The sequence below is a fragment of the Aspergillus bombycis genome (genome assembly GCF_001792695.1).
Source record: "Aspergillus bombycis strain NRRL26010 chromosome Unknown contig00034, whole genome shotgun sequence".
Classification (NCBI taxonomy): domain Eukaryota; kingdom Fungi; phylum Ascomycota; class Eurotiomycetes; order Eurotiales; family Aspergillaceae; genus Aspergillus; species Aspergillus bombycis.
The window spans coordinates 3448-20077 of record NW_019170036.1 but is presented as its reverse complement, the minus strand read 5'-3'; the positions used below and the strand labels follow the sequence as shown (position 1 = coordinate 20077).

Below are 16630 nucleotides of genomic sequence, written 5' to 3'. Positions count from 1 at the left end.
TCAATAATCCATTTTCTTTGATCACCACGTATACCTACTATCGCGGACAAAGCTTTACCGCGCATACGAATCTTGATGATTACCGATGGGAAAGTTATTTCGGGATACTCTATGGAGCCGAAATGTCAATCATGTGGTATAGATTAGGAGAACTCAGTAATCCTAATACTTAATCTGGTTTTTAATGAGTAGAATCCACATATTGGCCTTTTATCAAGTATTTCCCGTATTCCGATTACGACCCCACGTAGGTTATGAACTGCTGTCGGAAGGTCAATAATGGTTCTGTTGTGCAATAATTCCTGCTTAATATTCCATCTCTAGGGAAACCTGGCAGAGAGAGTAAATACTCCATTGACGACAGCCAGCTTGCCTTCGCTCCCGGTACAATGAGAGGGCTAGCACTTGATGCTATATTTCCTATGCGCACAGTATAATGTCGCATAATTTAAACATCCAGTGCGGGGGAGCACTGTTTGATTGTATAGCAGGGTTGGTGAGTCAAGTTTGGCCTCTATCGCCAGTATTCATCGAAAGACTTCGATCCACAATGAGAAGTACATATATATTTCGTTCACTGTTGTTCGCAGTAGGATACAAAAGTCAATTTTAGTATTCCATCCCGTGCCTCATCTACAGGGACATATAGGCCAGCTTCTCCGTATTACATGGATCGGATCGACGCGCACCTTCAGATCCGTAGCTGCACACACTGTTTAAATTGGGATCTAATCAGGTGGGTTCCTACACACACAAAAATGCCCGAGGCAAGATGTCATCGAGTAGGGGGGAATAATTAGTAATAAGGACACCAGTGCTATAAATCGCTATGACAGCGGTAGAGACTAGACGTCGATTGAATAGCCATTGCACAAATATCGAATCAGTCACAAAGCAGAAACAGAACTTCCACAGCTCCTCTCCAAAAGAAAGTTATTCCAACGTTGCGGATACCTAATTTTCATAGCCTCTTCCACTGTTCCCGCGTCCGTCAAGCGTTCCAATTCTTCCTCGAACGCTAAAATGTATTCCTTGGTCAAATCAAGCAAGTACGGGCCATCCAACTGAGAAGCTCGTTTATGCCCGGGTACCACAATGCTCGGCTGCAAGCTAGAAATCTGTTCAAGAGCATTGAGCCAGTCCCTCCTCTTCTCTGCCGTGCTAGCCTCTGCCAAGAACTGGTGACATTCACCGTAGACAATATCTCCCGCCACCACAAGGCGCAGATCCGGTACGTGCAAGAAGGATGACGCGTGGGTGTCAGAATGGGCAACATCGATCCCGTAAAGGCTGTGGCCGTCAAGGTCAAATTTACCGGTTTCGGGTAACATGTGTGGTATAACTTGTCCCTCTGCTAGGATCTGGCCATCAGGAAACCACCCTTGCCATCTGGACACTGCTGTATTCAATGTCTGTTTCACCCCATCGGCTACAGACCTCGTTGTAATGCAAGTTGCTCCGGGGAAGTGCCTTAAAATGATTGGATTGCCCAAGAAATGGTCGCCGTGTGCGTGGGTGGTGTAGATGTATTTAAGCTTCTTTCCTGGTGCCGTCTTCCTGATCCAGTTTCCCAGATCCTCTGCCTGAGATACTGTAACAGGGGTGTCGACCAGGACTGCCGATCTTGGCCCATGGATAAGAGTGCAGGATATTGGTGACCACCAGGTTTTAGATGGGTCGTGAGACCCCGTGCTAGCAGGTACTGCAGGTGCCACGTAGACGTCCACTTGTAAAGTGCTATGCATATCGGCTCTTGCAGTTGATAGTCACAGATACGTGATGGTATTGAAAAGGGGAATTCTGTGGCAAAGGAATTTGTGAGAATTTGAAGCGATCCTGAACCTGTAATATATACCCCACCGACGGGCATGGTATTACCTCCCTCGGTACTTCAAGGTCAATATTGTATTACTGATCTCGAAATCTACGTAACGATGCATTGCAATGTGTATAATGTAGTAGGGTGCGAGGTGGTCATGTTTATCCCTTTGGGGCGGTTCGCTTAATGAATTCGCTAGGGACAGAAACACCTCTAAGTACATTTAATTTACCTAGTATCTAAAATGTGAAGAGATTCGCAGCTTCTTAAGAGGTAAGGATATTGGAAATAAGCTATTTTTAAAGGACTGCGGGTGTGTTAAGAACAACTATATGACTGGGCGTGGCGAGCTGCCTATGACGAACGATGATACGCCGACAGCTGGATAGGCATTGTGTTCTATGCAACAATAAACCGGCAAGAATTCTATAAAACTATCTGTCTCGGTTACACTCAAAGTGCCCCAAGTCTCTAATTCATATCTTTGCTTTCGTTGAGGGGACTCTTAAAATTGACTGTTGACTCATACAAGCAACCAAGTTTCCCTCTTCATTCCATAGCCTGCTCTCACTATACGTGCGACCATGTCCAGCCCGGCTGCTAATCGTCTCCCTTAAGTGCCAATGGTCCATTTTGATACATGGAGAGAAGATTCTCAGTGCGAAGTCAAGGCTAGAGCAGGCGTCGACGTCCTCGAAGAAAAGGTGGTTATGCACCAATGGTAGAAAGGACAATAGTCCATCCATCATGAATCCCAAGCTCGCCACCTGTTCCCCCTCAGTCCGGAGAGGATGTTTCACACGAAGCCAATCCGCCGATGTTTTCTCCGTAACAGGTAGGTCATCCTGATGACTTTTGACGGACTTGAGCAAGCCCATCAGATTCTGGGAGGTAATGCCTTCAGGACACGGTCGACCTTCGTAAAGATTTCTGGACAGTCCAAACATTTTGTTGAACATGTTGGATTGCTCTGTCGTGATCTTTCCCGTCGCCAGATCGTTTACCAACATCTGGTCCCACGGTACGCAATGCTGCCAGTGAGTGTATGCTTGAGTTGAGGGTGCTGAATAGCTGAGGAGGGCCGGTTCGTCTTTGTGAAAATCTACCAAAAGCTGCATACATAGGCGTGATTCACCGGTTGACTCAATCCGTTGCTCAACTGCGACGCGGTATGTGGCAAAACTCTTTGTTTTCCGGAGTTGAACTGGCGTACAAATGATGTGCGCTTCTGTACTGGTTGCTCGAAGGAAATGCCCGAATGCGGAGTGCACATGAAATCCCTCAGGTGCGGTTTTGTATGCGGCGTGAATTGCGAGGGAAATAGCGTACCCTCCATACCCTATAGGTGCTGAGTTTCCCATTCGCTGTGGCAGGTACGTCGAGACATAGTTATCGCCGGCTTTTTCCACGGAAACATGTTCCGCCAATGTAGTTGCCATTATGTTCGAATATCAGAGAGCACACGCAAAGCTTCGGTACTTAGTTTTCCTGGCAGGGATTAAGGCATGGTTAATATCAAGTGTGTAAAGTGCAGTTCGTTGACCTACCATTCGCCTTATTCTCAACCATGCTCGGCCATGTCTCCCTGGCGAGGTACCATATAGCTACCACCAAGCGGGAGCCTATGCTGGCGCAATCCCTCGGTTATAGAGATAATTAAGTTCGAGGCCTCGGTAGGATTCGCAGAATACCTGGTGCCGTTATTAAACGGCCAGGCTAGCCTAAGTATACCGTGTTAGAACATAGATATACGATCATAGCCTTTAATGAGCAAGTTAGTTAAGTGACTCTAAGCGATGACTACATAGGGGCCCACTCACTGAGAGAAAATCTCGTGGCCAGAGACTATAAGGCGGGTTACAGGATGTGTCCAATCGGAAGCGGAAGAATTGGTTTACTGATCATGACTGATCATCCCGAGGATCCGTGCCCTAACCGCTGGGCAGACTGCAGTACGTATGTACATAGTTCTCTCCCCCCTTGAATGAGGTGCACTAGCCTGCAGCATGGATTATGATGCAGAGGTCTTGCGGGCGAATTACGCGTCTCTCTACTTGGCGATCAATTTCCTTTGGGTAGGGAGACTACTCATTGCTACTTCGAGGCAAAGTATATAACTGAGGGAGTTAATTAAAAAGCATATCTACAAGGAAATGTTCGAAACCGCCGGGAGCAACTGTAGCAAGACATAGAACCAATGTATAATAGAGCCCAAGTATTACAGCAAAGTACTACCCTACGGCATTTCAGCCACCTTAACCTAGTCAACATTTCAGTTAAGATAGCTAGAGTGTGCAAAACTTTCGTACGTTCAACGCCAGGAATAATGCAATAGAAGAGACGGACGCGACCCTCTTGGCTATAGGAAGAACAATAGGCCGAACCAAATGAGTACTGAACTCAAACGGAGGCTACAAATTGTGCTTCTTCGCACCAGAGGCAGATTTCTCAAACTCCCACCTGCGGAATACCCTCTATAAATCGCCTCAACCCCCCAAAGAATTCCCTTAGAACTAGGTCATTGCACTCGCAATTGCCTGGCTCACGGAGCAGCTTCTTTATCTCCAACACGCTCGAGATGTTCAGATGGTCACCAAGATCATGGTGGATCTCTTCCAGAACCCGCTATTTCACCCTCCCCTGGAGTATCAAACACCTGATTGACAAAGCCTGTTTGTTTCAACTCCTCGATGCTGATCCAGCGGCTGAATAACAGCGCCTCCTTGGCCTTGCTCAGCCCCATACTACTGGCAAAGGCAATGCTGGATCTGCCCTCTGTAACGATACCCAGCGACGAAAATGGGGTAAGAAGGTATGTCTCAGGTGTAGCGAATATCAAGTGGGGATGCGCGATCAGGGCTGCGGAGAGGCCGATGACGGGCCCATTGAGCGCAGCCACTAAGATCTTAGATGCGAGTGGAAGGCATCTGCCAGATTCCAGATTGATGTTGTTGACCACAAGAGCTGGGAGGCAGTGTCGGGGGATATCGGCACCGCTAGGCATCCGGAGACTGGCCTCGTACATCAGCTCCTCTGCTCGATCATGCTGTCAGCCTATTGTCATGTATATAAAATGGATTAGCTCCTGGAGATAGAGACAAGCTCGACTTACGTTGAGAAAAAGCGGCCCGTTCCAATGAGGAGTGTGGCTAAGAGCTCATCCTTTTGGGCGATCTCTCTCAACACTAGGGCGAGGCGGTAATAGTCATCGTGGCTTAGGGCATTGAGCTTCTGTGCTTTGTCAAGGGTGACTGTGGCAACCTTTGTTATGTATTCAACAGACACAACCTGGTTCGCCGCCATGTTTGATATAGTCTAGGAAGGCAACAGCATATATGTGTGCTTTGGACGGCCCCTCGGAAGACCCTAATATGTGCTTAATTATTTACTGCACTCGTTGCTTGTGACAAAGGCCTTGCGTCAGACAGTGGTACACTGTGGCGGACTCTGACGGTGCCCTTCATACCCACAGACATAATGCTAACGATATTCCCGGCCCGAGGCTAGACTGGGAAATGGAACACCCTCCAAACGATGGACCTACTCCCTGTTAAAATCATATGGAAGCATGAAGACTTTGAAATTGATTTATGCAGTGAAGTAATGTTCGCGTGAATCCTACGGAAACATGGCTTTGAAAGTTAGATGGATGTTTACCCGGGCGTACACTGTAGACACCGTCAAACGGAATGAGCTATACAACGTAGGATAGCTGATGTGCTACAATGGCGAGGTGGCCTGTGGCTGATGTGCCTTTAGCTACCACGGCCATCTACATGGGCATTCCTAAAAAGCGTGAGCCTGGTTGTACATGGGACATGCACCTATGGCGAATAACTACAAGCTACTAGACACAGCCATAGCACATCAAACCAATGAAATAACTAACTGAATGTATATTTACATGTGACGACTCCGAGGATCAAGAGGTATTTCAACCCTTACCTACCGATTCCCTTGGCCCTCGAATATTCTTCGAAAGAGCCCTTGCAGCTCCACTCGAGCAAGAAGCGATTCATCCTCTGGGGATATCGTGATACTATAGCCTTCTCGAGGGCTTCTGCATTCTCAGCCTTGCTTAGCTCCTCTTCAAACGTCAAGATATATTCCTTCGTGGCCTCAATGAGATATGGTCCGTTTGCCTGTGACTCCCTCTTATGGCCAGGTACAACAATGTCGGGTTTTAAAGCGGCAATCTGATCCAATGCATCCAACCATTGCTTTCTCTTCTCCTGAGTACTTGCTTCACCGAAGAACTGATAACAGTCACCGTAAACAATATCTCCACAAACAACCAGCTTGAGAGCCGGGACATACAAGAACGAGGAAGCCTCGGTGTCTGAGTGCGTCACGTCGATACCACGAAAGGCATATCCATCAATTACGAACTCCCCATCGGCGTTTAGGGGTTTCGGAATGACTTGGCCGTCCGCAATCTGGCCGTTGGGGAACATCTTGCCCCACATAGCTAGGCTCTCTGGCCATTGCTTCTCGATATCGTTAACAACAGTCGACGTCGCCACACATTGGGCCTCAGGAAAGTGTTGAACGAGCACAGGATTGCCCAGGAAGTGGTCTCCATGAGCATGGGTCGTGTAGATGAAGCGAAGCGTTTTTCCCGGTGCAGTTTCTTTGACCCACTTAGCGAGGTCCTGGGCTAAGTCGATCGTTGCGGGTGTATCGATGAGGACTGCTGACGTTGGGCCTTGAATAAGCGTACAAGAAATTGGAGAGAACAACCTTTTAGATGGGTCGGGATGGCCGTTGGCTATTGGTATGGCTGGTGCGACGTACACGTCGACTTGAAGTGTAGCAGGCATGGTAAGTCGATGTATTCAAATGCGGGAGAGACAGGTAGGTAGCTGGCAAGTTTCTCGATACAGGAATACAACCATTGCCTCAGGAGGACTCACTCTTGGCATACTTATATATGTACAAGCGAGAAGAGATACGCCGTAACGAATCATGATTACTGATATCCCAGATGACATCTATGTGCCTGATGAATCCTGATCCTTTTCCTGGAACAACTCAGCTAGCTATTGACGTATTTCTTTGTCGTATTGCCTTACACTAACCTGTAACGTCCTAAAGCTATCGCTGAGCGTCAGGCAAAATTGACCAATGTGGACACAGTGAAGAGGTTGAAATAGAATGATTATGGATGATTAGAAAATAGATTCACTACTACAGGTGGTTATCCCGGCCGTATACAAAGGGTGATCGCCTGTGGGGCCGATCAGTAATGGAGTTTTCGGCCCACTCACCGAGGACTCGGCAACAGATTACTGATGATTAGGGCTGGGCACCGATACGGTTACTATTACAAAGCTGGCCACATCAAGCAGTGGTAGTTTCCGTGGTGTGCTACACCCTTCGCGTGGTTCCCTTGCAACCTGTACCGTCATAGGCACCAGTAGAATGCCAGGAATAGACACTTGACTTTCGTGGCTCTCAATGCAAGTTACATTCGAAGTGCCACTTCACTCTGTCCCGCAATAGTGAATAATCATTCTTTACTAAACATTTCGCTGCTGACATATACCATAAGGAACCATCTGGATCGGTATCAAGACCGAGATTAACACTATATAAAGTCCATACTTGGACGCCGACCTGACCAACAGCAGCCTCTCATCACAGATGTATTAGAACATTCTCGTTTTCCCTAAGCAACATACCTGCGCATTACCTCCAATCAACCATGACCTCATCACCCATCAATAGCGTGCTAGTCATCGGGGCTAGTGGCAACGTTGGCAAGTCCACTGTAAAAGCACTGCTGGCAGAGGGCTTTCAGGTAACTGGGCTCACTCGAGAGTCATCAAAGGCGACCCTCCCAGCTGACGTGAAGCACGTCAAAACCGATTACTCGGAAGCCTCCCTGCAAGAAATTTTCAGAGGCCACGACGCAATTGTTAGCACAGTTTCAAGCATTGTCCCCGGAAATGCCCTGGCCATACAGAAGAGCTTTGTCGATGCAGCGATCGCAGCCGGAGTTAAGGTGTTTCTGCCATCTGAATACGGCGTAGACACCTCAAACCGCTCCGCGCCAGAGTTAATCCCTTTCCTTGCGGATAAACTCCAGACACTGGACTACCTCAAGTCCAAGGAGGACCAGATATCTTGGACCGCAATTTGCTCCGGTTCAATGTTCGACTGGGGCTTGAATATTCCGGGCTTCGGGGGCTGGAACGTGCCTACGTGCACCGTTACGATCTATGATGGTGGTGATATCCGCTACGAAGCCACAACTCTAGATCAGGTGGGCAGGGCTATTGCAAAGTGCTTGCAAAAGCCGGAGCTCACAAAGAACCAGTATGTCTATGTGAACAGCTTTACCATCACCCAAAATGAGACTTTACATGCCCTCGAAAAAGTGAAGGGGGAGAAGTTCAGCATGTTCAAAGGAGATGTTGAAAAGTTATGGCAGGAAGGGGCAGCGAAGTGGAAGGATGGGCAACCGCTAGGAGTGATATCTATGCTTGCCGGAGCCATCTATGGAAAGGGGAGGTTGGCACAATACTCAGTGACCAAGGGATTATGGAATGAGAAGCTAGGCTTGGGGCAGGAAAACCTGGAGGAATTTCTAAGGAGCTACGTGGCGGAGAAGAAGGGTTGATACATGAGTAGCAGTCTGCTTTCTTGCTCGAGTACCACTGGCTGAGTCTCAGTCAAAGAGACGTGTTCGTTAGACATATAACTGGTTCTATTGGTATCAATTCAAACTCATACTTATTTCGCTCAGCATCGTAGACGCAACTAAGTTACACTCATTTATGTTTGTGGAGGGCTATTCGTCATACCAGATAGTGCTACCATTTCCGTAGGGGAAGAAGAGCTTACATTTACTCACCCATGCCTTTGGTACACGAATCAAGAAAACATGAAAGGCGTAAAACAGCATTCAAAAGCCCTTTCGTTGATTAACATCGAATAATATTGTGCTAGTGGCCTACCCACTAACAAGGGATCTTGATGGCCATATCCATTGACACTAGTACCGGTGTGGCCATACCTGATAGGTACGTGCAGAGGATTCCACGGCTTTAAATCATCAATATCAATCCTACGCGTCATATGGCCAAACGGTCTTCGGTGCCCAAGGCTGAAGCCACGTGACCGTACAGGAATCGCGAGGATGACGTAGCCGATAGGGTTTCTCTTGCAGGCGGATGGGAGGCCTAAATGTCTGCATGTATTCCCAATGGACCAATGTTCGTGCTGAAAATGCGCCTTACTCCTCTTCCTTTGCTGACAGCCTGGAATCATATCGTCTGGTTGGCAAAAGGCGAAGTTCCAGAAGAGGGGAATTACGTAGACAGGTTGTGCTATCTTTTGCACCACCTAAAATTTACTGGCGCCGCTGCCTTGATCTACCTTCCGAAGAAATATCCCTAGCGAGTGTTTCCATTCCAACGGTCCCTCTTGATCTCTGCTCTGCCTCTCGCCCATCATAATCCAATATGCCGGACTCATATATCCTCATCAAAGGAGCAACGGTGATCTCTATGGAGGCATCCGGCAGAGAAGTCCTAGACAACTGCGATGTCCTCCTTGAAGACGAGTGGATTAAGGCTGTCGGCCGTGACATTTCTCTACCAACAGAAGAGAACGCCATCACTATCGACGCGGAAAACTGCATCATTACTCCAGGGTTCGTCGACGGCCACCATCACATGTGGCAGCATCTCCTGCGGGGGATCACCGTGGACTGGTCACTTTTCGGTTATTGCTGTCACTTACGGGCTGTTTACGGGAGTTTGTACGAACCAGATGATGTTTACTGCGCTAATTATGCCGCTGCATTGAGCCTGCTAAACAACGGCGTCACAACTGTCCTTGACCACTCCCACATAATGAACTCCCCCGAACATGCTGACGCAGCTGTGAGAGGCCTCAAAGATGCTGCCATCCGAGGTACATTTTGCTATGGGTTCTACCAGAACCCTACAGTACCTGGCGATCTCGCCAGTATGGCAACGGACGCATTTGACAAAGCCGCTCGACTCCAAGATGCTCTCCGTGTACGCCAGGAACATTTCCCAAATAATGATCCGAATAGCTCGCTGCTCACTTTTGGGATTGCTTTGGATGAGGCGCCGATGCAGTCTCGAGAGCAGAATATCGGGGGGTTGGAGATCGCGAGGGAGCTGGGTGCTAGGCTTAGCACTGTGCATACTTCGGTACTATCGCCTGGAGGACCAAAGGCTGAAGTCATTGAGCAATTTGCGGATGCAAATTTGATGGGGCCAGACCTCGTGTTTAGTCACGGAGGTTGGATGACCGATAGCGAGCTAGCTGCGGTGCGAAGTTCTGGGGCTGGCATTGTTGGGACGCCCGACACAGAGCTGCAGATGGGCATGGGATATCCTGTGGTCTGGAAGGCGAGTGATTTAGGTTGTCGGACGTGCCTTGGACTTGACATTACCTCGAATCAAGGTAATGATTTCATGGCACAGATGAGGCTGGCGCTTCAGACACAAAGGGCTCGTGAATATGCGCATACAGTACACAGAGAGGTCGACAGAAAAACAGCGGATGTATTACGCATGGCGACCCTGGGAGGTGCAGAGGTTATGCAGATGGAGTCTTTAATCGGTTCTATCGTTCCCGGTAAAAAGGCTGACCTGGTGATCTTCCGTTGTGACGATATTGACACGGTGCCTGTTATGGACCCTATCGGGACTGTGGTCTTCCATGCATCATCGAAGAATATCGACACCGTCATTGTCAATGGAAGAATCGTTAAACAAGACGGCCATCTTGTTGGTGTCGATTGGCAGTCATTGCGCGGTGAGATAATAAGCAGATCGCAACGGCTGCGGAACCAAGCAGCCAAAGTCGATATGGAAAAGCCGGAATCGGAGTTCCGCTCTGTATTCGAGAGCGCCATGATAGAGTGAAGGTCAATATATTGATTTATCAGATTGGAGTAATACTTTGGTTTTGATTTTGTTTTGCGTCTCGTGGAGGGGAATACATGTGAGGTTATTGTTTTCGTCAATTTCCACCACCATTATATATCTTAACCCACCCATCAGTCACGATTATAACATACCAGCATTGCAAGTGTAAATGAAGTTGAAAGGCACACGGTAAGCCGAAAGAAATGGCTTCTGATTGTCTAACTAGATGGTTTAAAAAATCTCCTCCACATAACGACGGCCGAGATTCTGCCTCACATCTCCACCGATCATATCACTCAACTTCGCCGCCGTATCATTAACCATTGCCTTTGCTCCACAAACATAGATTGAACCCTCCCTGATCTTGGCTAGAATGCCTTCTTTATTGTCCTGGACATAGTGTTGCACTCGTCTCTTCTGCCTATTGCTAGGTACCCGAAAGAGCATATCAATCAGACCATACTGCTGGGCAGTAGAAAGTGTTTCTTCGAACAAGGCTTCGTCGTGAGCCTTGAAACCAACAAAAATGCTAATAGGGGGCGATTGAAACAGGAACTCCATGCCACGTGATTCTGCCTCTTTACGAACGTGTATCTTCTGTTGTAGTAAACTTCGAATTGGAGCAAACCCGGTTCCGGTGCAAATTGCGATAAGGTGTCTCTCGGAGGAAATGAGATCCTCTCCTGGGATGATACGAACCGGAGAGTACCCGACCAAATCGCCCGGGGTAATCGCAGACAGGAATTTGTCGCTGAAGCGCCCACCCTTGTGGAGCCTGATCATGATTTCTACTAGGCCTTTCCCGAGATACTTCGCAGAGGAGGCAACGGAGAATGAGCGCGGACGAAGTAGCGGCATGTCAAGGCAGACCTTCATGCGGAGTGTATCTGGGACCTGCTGTAGGGCTGGAAGACGCTCCAAGACCTCAAGGACTGTCCCATCCGTATCCCATCTGTCACCTGAGGGAAAGGCTTCAGACAGCCACGCAAGATCTTTAAACTGTCCTTCGAGGTCCACATAATTCCGGAAAAGGTCTGCGTAGCTCAAAACCGGCATCGTGGGATCGGCAAATGGTACGGGGTGATTGGCGTTGCTGACTCCCAAAGCCGTCAGCACCCTGCCAACTTGGTTCGGCGTATTGTAGGGCAAAAGTCTCAGGTGGCTCATCTCGATGTAGTCCATATCGCCCAGATCCATGGTTATCATGACTATTCCTCCATCTCCTGACTCAGCAGGGGCTTTACTCAGCAGCCTACCCGGTTTGAATGTTTCTAGCATCCTGTAGTGTTCCAAACACTCATCCTCAGTCGATTCATTTGTAATTTGATTGCCGCCTTCCCCAGTTAATGAATCCTTGACCAAGGCCCACCACCGGTTAAAAGCTTTCATGGGCAGTGCTTCTACCGCTGTATTGCCTTTTGTAAGCCCATTCGCGATCGGAATGCCGCCAACCACTTTCATGAACTCGTGGAGTTTGACAGAGGCTGCATTAAATGTAGGGTAGGCGCTGTCTCCAACTCCCAAAATAGAGTACTTGATTGCGAGTGCGCCATTATACTCTTGGGCCCTGTCGTTCATTGCAGCTTCAAACTCAGCGCCATTCGCAGGGAACCGTCCGTCACCGGTGGTTGAGACCACCATTAGAAGGGGGTCGGAGGGTTGAATTTTGCGAAGGTCCAACAGATTGAGAATGTCAAAGTGCACTTGGAAGCCACCGGGAAGCTCCTTCACCCGTTTTTGAAGCTTTTCAGCTAGCTTTAGCGCACTGGTTCCTGTGCTACTGTAATAAATATGCACCATTCTCTTCGGGATGGCTGGTACCCCATTTCGAAGGCCGTTGGTGCCGTTTGCGATAGACAGTGCGCGTTGTACTGGCGTGACAGGTTCAGCCACCTACATATGATTCGTAAGCAAAGTGGACCTTCAGCAAAAGAGTGGAAATCCACGCACCCAATCTCCCTCAACTTTCACAAGTCGGGTTACAGGAGCCTTGACAACATCGCGTCGGCGGCGCCAGGATTTTACAGGATCGAATCGATGCCTCGCTATCAGCGGTTTTGGCTGGTAGTTTGGAGCGCCACCACGGTGCCACACTGGGACTATGGAGCCTTGAGGAGGTGCTATCCAATATGGGTCAGAATTAAGCCTGTACCCGTGCTTCGAAGCATGCTCGTCGTCAAATCGTGTCCAATCTGAGGAGGCAGCCAAAGTCCCAATGCAGGAAACCCCTTTCTGCAGAAAGGACCATCGCACGGCATAGTTTAGCTCTGCCTGTGCCCGTGACTGTGGTTAATTAGCATGGCATCTATATGTGAAATGGCTAGGAAGTAGGTTGGTCCGTACCATCCAAACCAACTGTTCATAGTCCGGTAGGTCTTCCATTGCCTCGATCTCGGCATATTCGGGATTCTTCTTATAATTCTCGATATCAAAGCCAAGGGCTTTGGCAACGCCAGGTAAAGCATTGTAGCGAAATGAATCGGCAAGATTACGGACACCAATCTCCGCATCCATATACCTGGACCGCAGGTTAGAGGATCTATACAGATCACGCCCATAAGTGTGCAACGTACCAACCAATGAACGGTGTCGCAGTATACTGTACTCCGCCAATATCAAATCCCAGCCTGCTGAGGGCAGGAAATTGATACCACTTTAGACCAAGCTTCTGGAAATTCTCGAATCTAGGATGACAGATGTCTACTAAATCACGGAGTTCATCTGGAACATCCGCCCATGCAGGCGCGTCATTATCTGCCATAGCAACTATGGGTAGAATGTCCCAATGGCTTCTTGGCTCTGGTGGTGCCCACCCAAGCTCGATGATGTCTTGTGTTAGCTCCACATTACTAGGGTCACCCAGAATGGAACCATCATCTTGTAGGTACTGTATTATGCATCAGCTGATCAACGTTTATGAAAGTTATCTATATAGATGCGTACACCAGCGAAGTTGAGCAATTGTTTGCTCAGGAACATTGGGCCTGTGCCGCTAGTTGAGCGTGGAGGAAAGGCGAAGACTAAAGTATGTCAGTAAGCGTATATTGAATAGGAAGAATGCTAACACGCCTGTTGGCCTAATCTGTCCCTTGTTAAATGCTTTAGTTGCCTCCTCAATGACGGCCTTGACCATCCCAACACTTGTCGTAACATGCCGAAGATCGCATAGGCTAGTTGAACACCGGTTAGAGGGCAGACCAGAGAAATGCTTGAACAATGACGTACTCTAGCTCCTTATAATGTGACCTCATGATACATTTCCGCGAGTTTTTCCATGCAAGTCGGATTCCATGTAAGAGCTCCTCTGCAGTCTGAGTCCACGTCGCTGTTTTTCCAAGAGTCTTTACACCATCCACCAGCATTGGCTCAATGACCTCTGATTCTTCAAGGGACTGGAGAATCTCGACGTGTCTCACCATGTACTGCGATTCTGTGTAAACTCCCTCTTGCCATAGTTGCCACAAGAAACCCAAGGCTTCCTGCTTCACCACTTCAAGAGGACGAGTCTCTCCCACCCTTGGCTCATCTGAGTGAATCAACCTTCCGGCCTGGCAGAACTGCGGAGTGCAGCCCGTTGAGGCAAGTACCGGGTTTTTCTGGATGATTGTCTGGAACTCGCATACTTGAGTTGACTGCATGATGCTAACAAGGCAGACCTTTGAGATTGGGGCTTTGAGTAAAATAACTATCAAGACAATCTGAACCTCTTGATAAAGGTTTATCTTCTTGATCTGGCCTCTGAAAGCTCTTCTTAGACAGATGCGACATGTCGAATTTATAGCCGAAGGCAACAGAAGCTCCTTCTTGGATATTGGCCCTGTATTCCGCAATATTTCACACAAAACTGCCCAGGAGGACGAGAAAGAAACGATTTAGTAATGGAAACCATGGTGAACGTCTTTCAGTGGTCAATGTGTAGCGTGATTCGTATACTCTTACTATACATTCGGTCAGCACCTTTACCTTGTGACGCACAATTCTACACTGCCTCTCAATTCTAGGGTAATACCCTTGTCTCTGTAAGTCCCTATATTGGTGCATCGCTCTGTGAAACAATATATATTGGTGCCTACGGATAATCGTCGGTGTTGTCTGCGGCGGGCGTTAGTGGGCATGAGCATTCGAAGAACATTCCGTTTTGGTATATGAGATCCCCATACCTTCCAATTTCTCTTAGTAATATTAATACTCTAATCCTAGTTCATGTACATTATCCATGTGCTTAAGCTTATAGTATTGCGCGTCTCCACCACGTGATCTATTGTAGATTCTCAGGGACACTGCGGTCCAGGAAGCAGCGGTACTGATGCCTATCTTCCAGTCTTTATTTGCTTTTGTATCACTCTCCGCTATCATAAATCCTTAAACACAGGGAGCGCAATTCAGCCGTGGGACTTACCCGGCACTTTTATGAGCCCTTGGTAGACCAAGCTTGACTTGCTCTCTTCGTACCTTGGCTACCGAGATGTGACTGTGACAATGAGGATGTGTCGAGATGATTATGGAATTGATTCCCTGCCATGGCATCATATCTTGGCGGCAACATACCGGAATCGCGCAATAGGTCGGAGGAAAAAAAGAATACACAAATACATAAAACGACAGAAAATAAACGCAGAGCAAACAAGATTGTGTGTGAATCTGTACTGCTCGGCACCTAAAAGTAGCACATGATTCAAGCAGGTATATTAATCTAAGCTGTTTTGTTTTAAAGTACGGACCTTGGCCATTGACTAGGCGTATCCCAGGCTCTTGGCACATAGGAAAGGTAGGGCCTTGGCACCACCGGGCGTAAGCTTGGAATGCTCTAATTAGTTAGTGCTAAGTGATCATCATTCTCCAGCGCGTGTGATTAGGGACATATCCGTCATCCAGCACCAAGCTGTGTGAACCTAGTGCTCCCAACACTCTTCCTACGCACTAGGTGCATGATCGGCATGCCTAACGCGAGTTAGGGCTGTACATTCGATATACTTACTGCCTTAGTTGAAGTTAACGGGCCGTTCCGATGGTGTGCTAGGTGCCCAGGATTGGACCAAGGCAGTGCCATTGCAAACGGCCTTGGCTCAATGCAGCGCCATTAACTCCTGTATGTAGGACACTCTCACTTTACATTCTTCACATCACACAATGGGCCATTCGTCGCCTCTGCCAAGAGCTCCTCAGGCCAGATCAAAATCAACGTATCCTCTCCGCTAGGCGTACTGCACACAACCTACCTCACTGGTAGGGCGGTTCTTGGCATCCTCTCCGCCTGTCGTTATACAGGATAATATACCCAGCTTGGATATGCATAACTCAAGAGCTTTATTTCTTGGCGTTGTACGACTCCGCGGAGTGGATGGAAGAGACCTCATTGATCCAGGAGGACCCACGCCTCTCCACCTGCCCTACCTTTCAACACACCAGCCAAGTTGTAGGATGTCCGCGCTACTATCCTTGGCAAACACCACAAGCAAGGGTGTCACCGTCGAGATCCTATCGTTACTGGAGCCTTGTTCGCTAAAATAGATTAAATTCAGCGAGGCCCAGGCTCAACCAGCGGACAGAGGACACTTCGGAATGCCGATCACCTTCAGTTTTCGGAGTTACGGGCAGTGTTCGTCCGGTGATCACCGACGGATCAATAAGGATATAGCAGGGCTGTCAGCCCGCCCCGGCCTGGACCCCTATTCTGCAACATCCGCAGTGGACCCTATAACTGTGGAAGCCTTGTTATCTTTTACATTTCCTCCACACTTGGCGCTTCGTTCGGCGAACTTCAGGGCAGTTATCAAGGTGATGATGCGGTGTGTTGATCTCCTGCAGAATTCAACGTCGTCAGAGGGTACCCTTGCAAACCGACGGCGTGTATGGCAACTCATGACCACTATCGTGCGGCATAGAGCTTGTAGTTTGCTTC

The 16630-nt window shown here is 48.3% G+C and overlaps 7 protein-coding genes across 7 annotated transcripts; 2 read left to right on the top strand and 5 right to left on the bottom strand.

The window, feature by feature from the left end:
• Nucleotides 1-887: 887 nt before the first annotated feature.
• Nucleotides 888-1745, bottom strand: ABOM_004846 (MBL fold metallo-hydrolase; the record flags this gene model as incomplete). Its single annotated transcript, XM_022531975.1, has 1 exon — nucleotides 888-1745. The coding sequence occupies one exon, from the start codon at nucleotides 1743-1745 to the stop codon at nucleotides 888-890; it is 858 nt and encodes a 285-aa protein (XP_022389947.1).
• A 550-nt stretch (nucleotides 1746-2295) lies between these two features.
• ABOM_004845 (thioesterase family protein) lies at nucleotides 2296-3258 on the bottom strand (the record flags this gene model as incomplete). Its single annotated transcript, XM_022531974.1, has 1 exon — nucleotides 2296-3258. The coding sequence occupies one exon, from the start codon at nucleotides 3256-3258 to the stop codon at nucleotides 2296-2298; it is 963 nt and encodes a 320-aa protein (XP_022389889.1).
• Nucleotides 3259-4418: 1160 nt separating this feature from the next.
• ABOM_004844 (enoyl-CoA hydratase/isomerase family protein) lies at nucleotides 4419-5122 on the bottom strand (the record flags this gene model as incomplete). The annotated part of the gene is made up of 2 exons (XM_022531973.1): nucleotides 4419-4830; nucleotides 4932-5122. The coding sequence occupies 2 exons, from the start codon at nucleotides 5120-5122 to the stop codon at nucleotides 4419-4421; spliced, it is 603 nt and encodes a 200-aa protein (XP_022389890.1).
• A 638-nt stretch (nucleotides 5123-5760) lies between these two features.
• On the bottom strand, nucleotides 5761-6639 carry ABOM_004843 (MBL fold metallo-hydrolase; the record flags this gene model as incomplete). Its single annotated transcript, XM_022531972.1, has 1 exon — nucleotides 5761-6639. One exon carries the CDS (start codon nucleotides 6637-6639, stop codon nucleotides 5761-5763), a length of 879 nt encoding a protein of 292 aa, XP_022389891.1.
• An 884-nt stretch (nucleotides 6640-7523) lies between these two features.
• ABOM_004842 (aromatic alcohol reductase) lies at nucleotides 7524-8441 on the top strand (the record flags this gene model as incomplete). Its single annotated transcript, XM_022531971.1, has 1 exon — nucleotides 7524-8441. The coding sequence occupies one exon, from the start codon at nucleotides 7524-7526 to the stop codon at nucleotides 8439-8441; it is 918 nt and encodes a 305-aa protein (XP_022389892.1).
• Nucleotides 8442-9285: 844 nt separating this feature from the next.
• On the top strand, nucleotides 9286-10725 carry ABOM_004841 (putative guanine deaminase; the record flags this gene model as incomplete). The annotated part of the gene is made up of 1 exon (XM_022531970.1): nucleotides 9286-10725. The coding sequence occupies one exon, from the start codon at nucleotides 9286-9288 to the stop codon at nucleotides 10723-10725; it is 1440 nt and encodes a 479-aa protein (XP_022389893.1).
• Nucleotides 10726-10959: 234 nt separating this feature from the next.
• On the bottom strand, nucleotides 10960-14366 carry ABOM_004840 (putative nitric oxide synthase; the record flags this gene model as incomplete). The annotated part of the gene is made up of 7 exons (XM_022531969.1): nucleotides 10960-12621; nucleotides 12679-13011; nucleotides 13072-13246; nucleotides 13302-13615; nucleotides 13672-13720; nucleotides 13794-13898; nucleotides 13954-14366. 7 exons carry the CDS (start codon nucleotides 14364-14366, stop codon nucleotides 10960-10962), a joined length of 3051 nt encoding a protein of 1016 aa, XP_022389894.1.
• Between the last annotated feature and the right edge of the window lie 2264 nt (nucleotides 14367-16630).